The 13329-nt window shown below is 39.3% G+C and overlaps 1 protein-coding gene across 2 annotated transcripts; it reads left to right on the top strand.

Moving 5' to 3' along the window:
- The first annotated feature begins 45 nt into the window (after nt 1-45).
- On the top strand, nt 46-7834 carry insig2 (insulin induced gene 2). Of its 2 annotated transcripts, none has more exons than XM_067410700.1 (6): nt 46-182; nt 1842-2133; nt 3714-3838; nt 3996-4162; nt 4499-4598; nt 6529-6663. In XM_067410700.1, the coding sequence occupies exons 2-6, from the start codon at nt 1887-1889 to the stop codon at nt 6580-6582; spliced, it is 693 nt and encodes a 230-aa protein (XP_067266801.1). In that variant the 5' UTR covers nt 46-182; nt 1842-1886; the 3' UTR covers nt 6583-6663. The 2 variants fall into 2 exon arrangements, with proteins under 2 accessions (XP_067266801.1, XP_067266802.1); XM_067410701.1 differs by lacking the exon at nt 6529-6663 and adding an exon at nt 6751-7834 and having other exon boundaries at nt 48-182.
- The last annotated feature ends 5495 nt before the right edge of the window (nt 7835-13329 follow it).

Below are 13329 nucleotides of genomic sequence, written 5' to 3'. Positions count from 1 at the left end.
CGCATACAGAAGAATCGCGAAGCTCTTCTTCATTACGTCACCAGCGCGCCCTCTGATTGGCTGCGGAGGGAGCCGCGCCATCAGCAGGGCGGAAGTTCAGCATTATCCACGGTCTTCCTTCGCTTAGGACTTTAATATCTCAGTTCAGAGAAAGAGAAAAGATTCCTTAAAACTGCACAGCGGTGAGTCGTTTGTGGTGTTTTATTAGATATATGTTATAATTCAGTTAATAAGTTAGCACATTTTGGATATGATCGATTTTTGCCCCTCACTGGGTCAGAAAATGCGAGTTTAGCTACAATATTATGATGATGTTCTTCAGAATTCGTCTTCTTCAACCTGCTAATACTTTCATTATGTCGTTTATTAATGAATAATAAGCAGGTAGACTGTTATGAGGGTCTGTTTGTATTGTAGTCGAGGTGAGAGCTGAAGGCCTGCTGCTGCTGATGTGGCCCTTGATCAGAGATATTAGCTAGTTTTGTTTACATGACCTGCAGTGACCTTTAATTTCTAAAGTGATTTACAGTACTCTGGTTGCAGATATTAAAGGATTAGTTCACTTTCAAATGAAGTTTTCCTGATAATTTACTCACCCCAATGTCATCCAAGATGTCCATGTCTTTCTTTCTTCAGTTGAAAAAAAATAAGGTTTTTGATGAAAACGTTCCAGGATTTTTCTCCATATAATGAACTTAAATGGCCTCCAAACAGTTGAAGGTCAAAATTACAGTTTCAGTGCAGCTTCAAAGGGCTTTAAATGATCCCAGACGAGGAATAAGAGTCTTATCTAGAGAAACCATCACTCATTTTCTAAAGAAATTTTTGACCATGAATGTTCATCTTGAACTAGCTCTCTTCATCCTCTCTATTAGAATTGCAGCAGTGTAGACACTGCTAAGTGTATTACTGCCCTCCACAGGTCAAAGTTTGAACTAAATTGTCATATACAATATGCTAGTGCAAGTATATGACAATTAGTTCAAACTTTAATCTCTGGAGGGCAGTAATACACTTAGCATTCTTGATAAGACCCTTATTCCTCGTCTGGTATTGTTTAAAGCTCTTTGAAGCTGCACTGAAACTGTAATTTTGACCTTCAATCATCATGAGTCCATTGAAGTCCACTATAAGGAGAATAATCCTGGAATGTTTTCATCAAAAACATTAATTTCTTTTCGACTGAAGAAAGAAAGACATGGACATCTTGGATTAGATGAATTTACCGGAAACTTTCCACCCCTTTGCAACCCTATTTCTGAAGGATCATGTGACACTGAAGACTGGAGTAATGATGCTGAAAATTCAACTTTGATCACAGGAATAAATTATATTTGAATGTATATCAAAATAGAAAAAACATTATTTTAAATTGTAGTAATGTTTCACAATATTACTGTTGTTTTCTGTATTTTTGATCAAATGTGCATGTTATGGACTGGGGCAATGCTCAGTGCATGCAGGGGGTGTGTCCTCAATAGCCCTGCAGTCAGTAGTGTGCTGTGTGAATGTCAGGGTAAAAATTCAACTGAAATTGCATGAAATCTGGTTGTTTTAACCAAAGTTATGCTGCAAGATGATATTTTCAACTACATTTAAGTACCCTGTTATAGGCTAACCTGCAATTTTGCATATTCCCCGTTTATTCTCATTTAATTCCCGTTAATTCCCATTGAAAGTCTCCAGCTTTGAAAATTCCCTGAATTTTGCAACCCTATTCAGAGATCATTCCAATATGCTGATTTGGAACATTTCTGATTATTATCAGTTGTGCTGCTTGATATCTTTGTGGAAACCATCATCCTGGATCATCATCATTATTATCACCTTCTCTTTGACAGGCATGTGATGTCCGCCGGCAGCATCATCCTTCAGTCACAGCGGCCATGGCGGAGATTTCGGCACTGAACGGCGGTGCTCCGATGCCCCGCGGGCCCTACATCAGCATGATCACCAATCGGACGATGAACTTGCTGATCCGCGCTGCCATGCTCTTCATGGTGGGCGTGTTTCTAGCGCTGGTGCTGAACCTGCTGCAGGTGCAGCGTAACGTCACGCTCTTCCCTCCTGACGTCATCAGCAGCATCTTCTCGTCTGCCTGGTGGGTTCCTCCCTGCTGTGGGACGGCCGCAGGTACGCAAACACACGACACTCACTGATATCTTCTGAACTACATCTGTCCACAGCAACAGCACTGGCTGTGCACAAGAATTTCAATTTCTGTATAAGTGTAAATGTATTAACTTGACCTGATAATGCCAGGATTCTGTTTTCTAGAAAAAGACAAAAGATTTATTTTAGAATATACATAAGATTTCTATTTCAAATAAAAATAGTTCGTTTGAACTTTTTATTCTTTAAAGAATCACAGTTTCATCAGAAACACAACTGTTTTCAACATTGATAATAATCAGAAATGTTTCTTGATCATCAAATCATCATATGAAGACTGGACTGAAGACTGGAGTAATGATGCTGAAAATTCAGCTTTGATCACAGAAATAAATTACATTTTAACACACATTTACATAGAAAACAGCTAATTTAAATTGAAATAATATTTAACAATTTTTCTGTTTTTACTGTATTTTTGATCAAATAAATGCAGACATAGTGAGCAGAAGAAACTTCCTTCAAAAGCAATCGGTATTCTTTGTCATGCAGAACTATAGCAGGATCAGTGTTGCCAGATCTGCATAACATAACTAGCCTAATGATCATATCCCAAATATTAAAACTCAAAATATGCCATTCACATACATAAAATACATATTTTATAGTCACTGTTACATCAGTCACATCATAGTGATCACAAACGCAGCTCAAACATTCTTCACAAAACTTAAAGGGGATCTATAATGCCCCTTTCACAAGCTGTAATATAAGTCTCTGGTGTCTCCAGAATGTGTCTGTGAAGTTTCAGCTCAAAATACCCCACAGATCATTTATTATAGCTTGCCAAATTTGCCCGCTGTTTTTGTGTGTGTCCCTTTAAATGCAAATGAGCTGCTGCTCCCAGCCCCCTTTCCAGAAGAGGGTGGAGCTTTACCAGCTCCTGCTTCAGTTGCTCAACAACAACAAAGCTGGAGAATCTCATGCAGCCAAAGGCTTGCAGAGAAAGGCTTGCCAAAACAAAGTCACTGGGTTGTCCTTTTTCATGTTTTCTGGGTTGGTAGATGCACCAGGGACCCGATTATAGCCCTTAAACATGGAAAAAGTCAGATTTTCATGATATGTCCTCTTTAACATCTAGCACAGTTTTATCACTGGTAGAATTTAACTGTGCAACAGTTTAAACCGCACACCTGGCAACCCGATGGAGCCCCTAAAGGGACAAAGTGATGGGAAAAAAATGTGAGATGGGAGGAAAAATTATATGTCAGTGCTTTTTGTGTTCTTTCACGAAAGGTTTGCCAGCAAACAGTGTTTCTCAGGGGAACGCACAAGTTTTGCGAGCATTGAAATATATTTTTTTCCATCACCATGTCCCTTCAGAGGTTCCGTACAGCCCTGAGCAGGATTCTCACGCACATAAACACTGCTGTCATGACCGTAGCTTTCCAGTGTGTGTGTGTGTGTGTGTGTGTGTGTGTGTGTGTGTGTGTGTGTGTGTGTGTGTGTGTGTGTGTGTGTGTGTGTGTGTGTGTGTGGTCTGTTTTGTCACTCCAGCATTGCATAAGCAGTGTGATTGACTCTCACTCTTGTTTGTTCAGCGCTGATAGGTTTGCTGTACCCCTGTATGGACCGGCGTCTCGGGGAGCCCCATAAGCTCAAGAGGGAGTGGTCTAATGTCATGCGCTGTGTGGCCGTCTTTGTGGGCATAAACCACGCCAGTGCTGTATCCTTCTCCCACAACATCCCATTTCTTCTCATTCTTGACCTTCTGTAACAGTCATTCTGTCGAGCTTTAAACAAATCAGAAGGGGTTTTTGCTTAACTGATGTGTTTATGTCTTCGAATCTGCCAACTGTTATCTTTAACACTGATGCCGACAGAAGGTGGACTTCGCGAATAATGTGCAGCTGTCATTGACGCTGGCTGCCCTGTCGGTCGGCCTGTGGTGGTCATTTGATCGCTCACGCAGTGGGTTTGGGCTTGGTGTCATCATCGCAACACTAGCCACACTCGCCACTCAGCTACTGGTTTACAACGGAGTCTTTCAGTGAGTTTCAGTCATATTCACCCTATAGGGCTGCATGATATAGTCACCAAACTGACTCAAGTAGTGTTAAGGCCTGATCATAACTATATTAACATCCACACCAACAGACCATAACATTTTGTTTGTTTTGAGAGCATGCATGAATGGTTTTATCATTCGTCAGAACTAGATTATCATCAAGTTGCAGCCTTTGTAATCCTGTACAACGGTGTTGTGATTTTGATTTTATTTTGAGTAAGTGTGCAGCATTAACACACAGAGCAATTGAAGATCTACTGCTTACACTGTGAGCATCATTACAAGCTTGTTTTGTGTGGATGTTTTGAATGTGTGCAGATACACCTCCCCTGACTTCCTGTACATTCGGTCCTGGCTGCCGTGTATCTTCTTCGCGGGAGTGATAACCGTGGGGAACATCGGACGACAGCTCGCTCTGGTAAACTCTCGCACGTTATCAAACACTTAAGCTCTGCAACAAACCATAGTGAACTGAATGGTGTATGCTGTCTATGTAGGGAGCTGCATCAAGATTTGACACTACCGTTCAAAAGTTTGGGTCAGAAAGAGACATTTGATCAAAAGTGACATTAAAGGCACATAATAATGTTACAAAAGTAAAAAAGTAAAAGCTTTCTATTCATCAAAATACAAAGATATATAAAAAAAATATAAAGCAGAATGACCATTTTCAACATTGATAATAATCATAAATGTTTCTTGAGCATCAAATCAACATATTAGAATGATTTCTGAAGGATCATGTGACACTTCAGCTTTGATCACAGGAATAATTTTTAGATGCAAGCAGCAATTACAGGGTCAAGCCGAATAAGGGCAGAGAAGGAAATATTTGTGGACATCTGCGTTCATGAGGTTAGGAAAAAACTGTTTAAATTTCATCAGTTAAAGCACTTGTATCATAATAACATGGTTTATAACTTCTGAGCAGTAGGTGGCGCTATGACGAAAGTCTGCAAGCACCCTCAAGTCATGCCTGTGATGTCATACCAAGTTAATACACGAAACTTTTGCAAGATACAGCCGCATATCCATTTTGGGGTAGGGATGCTAAATAAAAGTGTTTACGTAATATATGTGTGTTCTGTGTATAATAATTATGTATATAAATACACACACATGCATGTATAAATATATATTTATATATATATATTTTATATTACATATAAATATATTTTATATATAAATCTAAAATTTTTCTTAAATATATACATGTATGTGTCTGTATTTATATATACATAGTTATTATACACAGAACACACATATTTTACGTAAACATACTTTTATTTTGCAAACGATTAATCACGATTAATTGTTGCATATGCCAACGGTTGGGTTTATCAAACATCTTTTATTAACTTTTTGTCATGAGTGTCTGTAGATGTTACATACCAAATTTTGGACAAATCGGACCCATTTTCACAAATCGGACCAAAAAGTAGGTTTTGAAAAAAAAATCAATGTGGCAGACAGTTTTTTTACAAATTTGGTATTGTAGGACTCGGCATAAGCCAACAAATCTAATGATGCACGTTAAATGACCATATGTTGAATTTTTCATGTTATAAGCATTTTCATAAATGTCATTATATCTCTTAACCACTTGGGGGCGCTGAGCTAAAACTTTACAAGTCCTCTCAGAGCATGGCCTCGATGAATCATACTGAGTTTCGTAACAATACATTCAAAGAAATGATTATCGTTCAACTCTGCATGCCTCGAGGAATCTAAGGAGACCATCCTCCTGATTTTAGGACAAGGCATTCAAAAGTTACAAGCAAAAAAACTCTGCACCAGTAGGTGGTGCTGTGATAATACTGTCCATGCACCCCCAAGTCATGCCTGTAATGACATATACCAAGTTTGGTGTCAATACACTAAATAATTGGGAAGACACAACATTGAATCCATGCGTGCTTGTCGTCAAATTCGTTGACACACTATACGAAAACGGATTGGCCGATCAAAAATCTTTTAATAACTGCCTGGAGTGTGAGTAGATGCTACATACCAGATTTATTGCAAATTTGACAAATGCTCTTGGAGGAGTTTGAAAAAGGTTTTTCGGTAAATTCAAAATACATTTGAATCATCATGAGCCGTGGAATCGGAGGAAAAAAATATTTTGTTTCTAGGGCTTGCACATCCTCCAGGGGTTGACCCCTAATTACATTTTACTGTTTTAATTTAAACTGTAATAATTCACAATATTTCTGTACTTTTCATCAAGGCTGGTGAGACTTCTTTCAAAACATTAAAAAATCTTACCGACCCCAAACTTTTGAAATGTACAGTGTTGGGGAAAGTTACTTTTAAAAGTAATTTGTTATACTATTGTGTTACTACAGGCTAAGGCTCGATCTCTTCAGGCCTGGCAGGTGTTTTTTTTTTTGTTTTTTTAATGATTTTTTTTTTTGCAAGTATTTAACACAGTAATGCAGTCAACAACATGGCCTAAAGTTTATAAAGTAATGCATTACCTTACTTATTAAATCAATACATATTTCACATTACTTGTAACTACTGATTTTGAAACAGTGTGTTGATTTGTGTTTCTTTATTTCCTGCAGTACGAGTACATAGTCAGTCAGGAAAAGAGCCATCAGGATTAAGGGAGAATCCTCTGCACACACAGGAAAACCAGGAAACGGGAGCGAGGCGTCGACCAGACAGAGCGATCCGTCACTGAGGAGGAGCCGCTCTCTGTGTTTGAGGACGGACAGTGTTAGGATTATTCATGCCCGTTTGCTTCCTCGGACGCTCAGGTTCTCCACGTGTGTGTAACAGTAATATATGATGTCTCATACACACCGCTGCGCCGGCGCTGAAACGCTACTGGCTGCAGTGAAGTGCCAAACTGACTCTGATTGGTCAAACTGCATGACTGTCCTCTCTTAAAGACTGCAGGTGAGGCCTGGTGTGTGTGTGTGAAATTTACAATATATTGACTGAATATTTAGACACATTACATGCAGAGAGACAAAACACAGTTATTCACACAGAATATGACCTTCCTACTGTTGTTGTCTCCTCCATCCTCTGTGACGGGTGGAGGAGAGTCATCTGGACAAAACAACACCATCAGATCTCAAAAGAGCAATATGGAGTATTATGACAGGGCTTCCCATCTGCTCCTGTGATGTCTCAGATCCAGCACTAGTGGGCGTCAGAGCACAACTCACTGCATCAAACTGTATGTATACAAAATACAGGGAAGACATCACCATATTTAGTTGTGAAGGGAATTAGTGTTCAACAAGGTGTTTATTACTGCTTTAATTACAACTTGAATATTTTAATGTGATGCATTCCTCGTAATAACCAGATCATTCCCTGCTAGAGCCCAGTTTTGACTGAAAGATGCTTCCTTGCATACAGAAATCACTTCCAGGTCCGATATAAACGGCTGTTTCAGAATAAAAATAAAATGATTTTCAATGACGTTCCATTGATTATTAATTAAGCCTTAAAATAAGAGATAGATTGGAGCTCAAAGTAAAAAGTCTAGAACAGGCAGACCACCATCTGTGCACTGATTTTGGATTAAGGGAGTTTTTTTTTTTTTTGTATTCTTACCTCTTTTTATTTGCAATGATATTTTATGAAATATTAAGTAGTAAGTGGGATACAACGTATATTAAGTGTTACAATGAACATTCACAACTGAAATAATTGTATAGTAATTGCACAGTTCATTGGTGACCGTCGGAAACTGGGTATGTTGGGGTGTTTTCTCATGCTTTGGCGATTACTTGATCCATGGTTTGTATTTAACCACATTTACTGTTTTTTGAAGTTGAAGTTACATGTTTGTAATCTGCATTATTAAAAGAGACTTTCTTTGAAATTAATTTGTGTTTAATATTATAATGTGCATTTGCACTGTTTTTCTTCTGCTTTCTGAGGCATTTCTTCAACAGTCAGTGCCTGTTTTTGACCTTTAACGTCTCTTGCTATGGGTGTAAAGTAAGGTTTAATCGCCACTTAAACTCTATCTGTAGGATCTGTAGCATGCACAAAGTCATTTAATTCATTCAGCTGGTAGAAACAAACAATGTATATAATAATGCAGTCAATGCATCAGATGTATACAACAATATACATCTATATTTCAGACGTTAGACATACACAAGAGTAAGGTGCGTCTGTGTGCTTCAGTGAAAGCAGTGCATTAATATTGAACGGTGATTAAACTGACCTGGAACTGCCTGTGCATTAAACAGATTTATTTTACACCTTCCAGCCAATCAGAATCAAGTATTCAGACAGACCATGGTATAATGAACTTTATTCAAGGTAGATCAAGCTCATAATAAAACAGCACCTGATTTATCAAATATTATGGTTTTATTATATTATATTATATTATAAGAATTAATTAATTTAAAATAGTAGGCAGCCTATAAACCTCATAACAGTTCTGATACGCTGTAATTAAAGGAATGGACTGGGAAATCTTGTGGCGGCGGGACATGCTTCTACATCAACGAAAGATGGTGTACAGATGTAACCGTGTTGAAGAAGATGTGCTGCGCCGATCTAGAAGTGCTCTTCATCAACTGTAAGCCTTTCTACTCGCCGCAGGAGTTTTCCTCGTTGATTCTCGTGAGTGATTACATTCCTGCACAAGTGTGTGTGAACGCAGCGCTGCAACAGCGGCTGATCAGATCACAGACACAGAGCAACAACTCTTTTAATCATTCTCAGGGACTTTAATGAGGCAAATCTCTCCTGTAAACCTATAACAAGGACTGTGAAAGATGGGGGAAAGATGAGGATATGTGCATCCCTACGGGGATATATGCAAAACTCAGACAGCTTGGTCAAGCCAAAGAAGATGCCTACAGGAATTTGGACAGAGTCTTGTATAAACAGGCCAAAAACACACTGACGAAGGAGATCAGAGTGGCTAAGAGGAACCAATTTTTAGCCAACGACCCTGCATCAGTGTGGAAATGACTGAAAGACCTCACAAACAGACAGCACCCCCCAGAACTGTGTCGAATCAACTGTGTCGCGGTTTTGAAAAACCCGGTCTCACCTTCTCTCCATGCACTCATTAATGCTTCCAGCAACCTCCTCTCCCTCCCTCCTGCACTTACGATCAAGGAAAGCACCAGGCCCAGAAGGTGTGCCTGTCTGAAATCCTGTGCTGACCAGCTGTCATCTATCTTCACACAGATCTTCAACAGATCACTGGAGCTGTGCAAGGTCCCTTCCTGCTTCAAATGCTCCACCATCATCCCCATCCCAAAGAAACCCCAAATCACGGGACTAAATGACTACAGCTTTAATGTCTGTGGTCATGTGTCCTCTCCCCACTGCTCTTCTCCCTCTACACCAATGACTGCACCGCAAAAGACCTTCTGTCAAGCTCCTTGCCCCATCCAGGGCAGTGACGAATCTGGAGGTTAAACAGCTGGCTCTCTGGTGCCGTCATAATAACCTGGAGCTGAACACGCTCAAAACTGTAGAGATGATTGTGGATTTTAGGAAAACTCCCAGCGCTCCCCCCACTCAGCATCATGGACAGCACTGTGGCAGCAGGGGAGTCATTCAGGTTCATAAGCACCACCATCTCACAGGACCTGAAGTGGAACAATCACATTGAGTCCAATGTCAAAAAGGCCCAGCAGAGGCTGTACTTCCTTCATCAGCTGAGGAAGTTCAAGGAGCTGCTGAAACACTTCTGCTCTGCAGTCATTGAATCTGTCCTCTGCACTTCTATAACTGTCTGGTTCAGCTCAGCTACCAAATCAGACCTTAGAAGATTACAGCGGATAGTCCGGACTGCAGTACACCCCTCATCACTTTCCAAGAGCTGTACTCATGATCCTGGGGTGCGTTTCCTGTACAGTGACGTAACGCGCTGCTTCACTACCATAGTACGATGTATCATTGAAAAACTCAAATAACTAGTCATGATGGTTTCCCGAAACGTTCGTTTGAGCTATAGTTTCAGGAAACACCAAATCGTTGAACTATGTTAGTAACGTTGTTAACTTGCTATGGAAATTCACCCCAGAACGGCCTGACACAAGAACGTTTTTTTATTCCTCAGGCCATCTACCTCATGAACAGCTAAATGCCCCCACAGGGTAATAAACATGTGCAATAAACAACACTATATGTACTTATATTTATTTAGCACACCATACCTCTTTCCCTGCATTTGTGTATAACATACAGTTTCAAGAAAAAGTAACTTTCAGAATCTGTGAAAATGTGCAAAATTTTAACAAAATAAGTGAGATCATACAAAATGCATGTTATTTTTTATTTAGTACTGTCCTGAGTAAGATATTTTACATAAAAGATGTTTGCATTTAGTTCACAATCGCTGAATTTATTAAAATAACCCCATTCATAAGTATGTGAACCATTGATTCCCAATACTGTGTGTGGATAGCTGGATCATCTATGACTGTTTTTGTGTTTTGTGATGGTTGTTCATGAGTCTCTTGTTTGTTCTGAGCAGTTAAATTGAGCTCTGTTCTTCAGAAAAATCCTCCAGCTCCTGCAGATTCATCCGTTTTCAAGCATTTTTGCATATTTGAACCCTTTCCAGCAGTGACTGAATGATTTTGAGATCGGTGTTTTCATACTGAGGACAATTGAGGGACTCAAACTCAACTATTAAAAAAGGTTCAAACGTTCACTGATGCTCCAGAAGGAAACACGATGCATTAAGAGTCGGGGGGTGAAAACTTTTGAACAGGATGAAAATGTCACAATTTTTCTTAATTTGTTTAAATATCATTGTTTTTCATTTAGTACTGCCCTTCAGAACCAACAGAAGATTTGCATGAAAAATTAAGTACAATTTACCTTGATATTTGAATTCTAAAGTTTTCTCCTACATTCTTTTAATGCATCGTGTTTCCTTCTGGAGCATCAGTGAATGTTTGAACCTTTTTTAATAGTTGAGTTTGAGTCCCTCAGTTGTCCTCAGTGTGAAAAGATGAATCTCAAAATCATTCAGTCACTGCTGGAAAGGGTTCAAATATGCAAAAAATGCTTAAACTGATGAATCTGCAGGAGCTGGAGGATTTTTCTGAAGAACAGAGCTCAGTTTAACTGCTCAGGACAAACAAGAGACTCATGAACAACCATCACAAAACACAAAAACAGTCGTGGATCATCAGGGAACCACACACAGTATTGAGAATCAATGCTTCACATACTTTTGAATGGGGTTATTTTAATAAATTCAGTTATTGTTTTGTCTTGTGAACTAAATGCAAACATCTTTTATGTAAAATATCTTACTCAGGACAGTACTAAACAAAAAATAACATGCATTTTTTATTATCTCCCTTATTTTGTTAAAATTATTCACATTTTCACAGATTCTGCAAGTGGTTCACATACTTTTTCATGCCACTGTATCTATTGTGTATTTTTTTTAATATTTTTTTAATCACTTATTCTTTTTTATTCTAGTTTTATTATCTGTGTCTTGTCACTGTCATTCTGTCTGTACTGTGGAAGCTTCTGTCACCAAGACACATTTCACTTTTATTGAAGCATAATGCTTCTCTTCAATCACCAGTATTGTGGAGAACAGCCAATGGTCTCCATGAAGAAAAAGCGTACTAAATAATGACTTTTTAATTTAAAAATGCATGGTTTGTGTGAGGTTTGGGGTGTTAGGGGATAGAAAAGATTAGCTCAGCATAAAAACAGAAAAACAAGTGCATGTGTGTGTGGAGATTTAGAGGGTGATGTTCAGCATCACTGGTTCCTCCGTATCTCAGGAACACTGACTGCTGTAATCCCAGTTACGAGCTGTGTGCGTTTAATCGATTTAACTGTGTCAGTCTGTGTGTGGTCCCACATTACTGCTCAAAGCCTGAACAACCAGTGATCACTAACTCTCCATGGACAGTTATCTGGCGAAAATATGACTCTCCCTCACACACACTCTGCCTCGATCTATAAAGGTTAATGCAGAAGATCTGCTTCGCGCTCTAGTTAATCCATTCTTCTCAGTTCCAGAGTGTGTGAAGCAAGTGTGAACCAGTGCTGATCTCACACAGCTGTTCGCCATTTATCGCTCCTCATGACTTCTGAATTCCTGCAAACTAGATTTTCATTTTCACCAATTTGAAAACTGATTGATAAATGGATGTATTACTGCTACAAGAAGGCATTCGTCAAAATGTTTGGACCGTTCTTTAGTGACAACTCAAGCTTGTTCGACATGCATTGGCGCTGCGTTTTGGAGATGCTCTGACCCGGTCGTCTACCATCACAATTTGGTCTTTGTCAAACGCGCTCAAATCCTTATGCGTGCCCATTTTTCCTGCTTCTAACACATCAGCTTTGAGGATAAAATGTTGACTTGCTGCCTTATATATTCACCCACTAACAGGTGCCGTGATGAAGAGATCATCAGTGTTATTCACTTCACCTGTCAGTGCTCATAATGTTATTCCTGATCTGTGTGTGTATAACACAAGAAGATCCATCATTCCTCACAAAACATCTCTCAAACTAAACATGAATACAGCTTTCAAACAGCAAGGGAGACGGTCTGCTGTGTGTGAACAACACAAGCTCTTGATGTGTTCACGCTGATCTCTGCCCTCCTCTACAGTATCTGACACTAAAGTCTGCTCAGACTCATCACACATTTGTCCAGCGGGGTTGTTTTCCTCTCGGATGCCTGTCTGACGGTTGCTTTTGAAAGCGTGCGGTTAAATGAACGGTGTAGGAGAACAGCAGGTGTGTGGTGACTGACAGGAGGCCTCGTTCTCCTCACCACACGACTGATCACGGACGGGATGAGTTCCAGGAGTCCGGTGAACATCTCTAACGGGCTGCAGGCCTCTGAAGCGGAAACGAGCGGACTTGAACGGCACAGGCTTCTTCATTATGAAGGATCTGCTGGACAGCCATGACAAGATGACAAAACGTGACAGTCGGCACAGATCATGATATATTAGTTGAATCACTCTGTCACAGATTGAGAAACAGTTTTAGTCATATCCATGGAAATATTCTAGTGTTACCATCAGAAATCCCTGAAGTCACCGAAGTTTCTTTGAACACGGTTCAGTTCACAGTAGAATAACATTATTATATTATATTATATTATATTATATTATATTATATTATATTATATTATATTATATTATATTATATTA

The sequence above is a fragment of the Chanodichthys erythropterus genome, chromosome 14 (assembly GCF_024489055.1).
Source record: "Chanodichthys erythropterus isolate Z2021 chromosome 14, ASM2448905v1, whole genome shotgun sequence".
In the NCBI taxonomy this organism is placed as follows: Eukaryota; Metazoa; Chordata; class Actinopteri; order Cypriniformes; family Xenocyprididae; genus Chanodichthys; species Chanodichthys erythropterus.
Note: the sequence above shows the minus strand (reverse complement) of the source record. Positions and strands in the feature narration are given on the sequence as shown.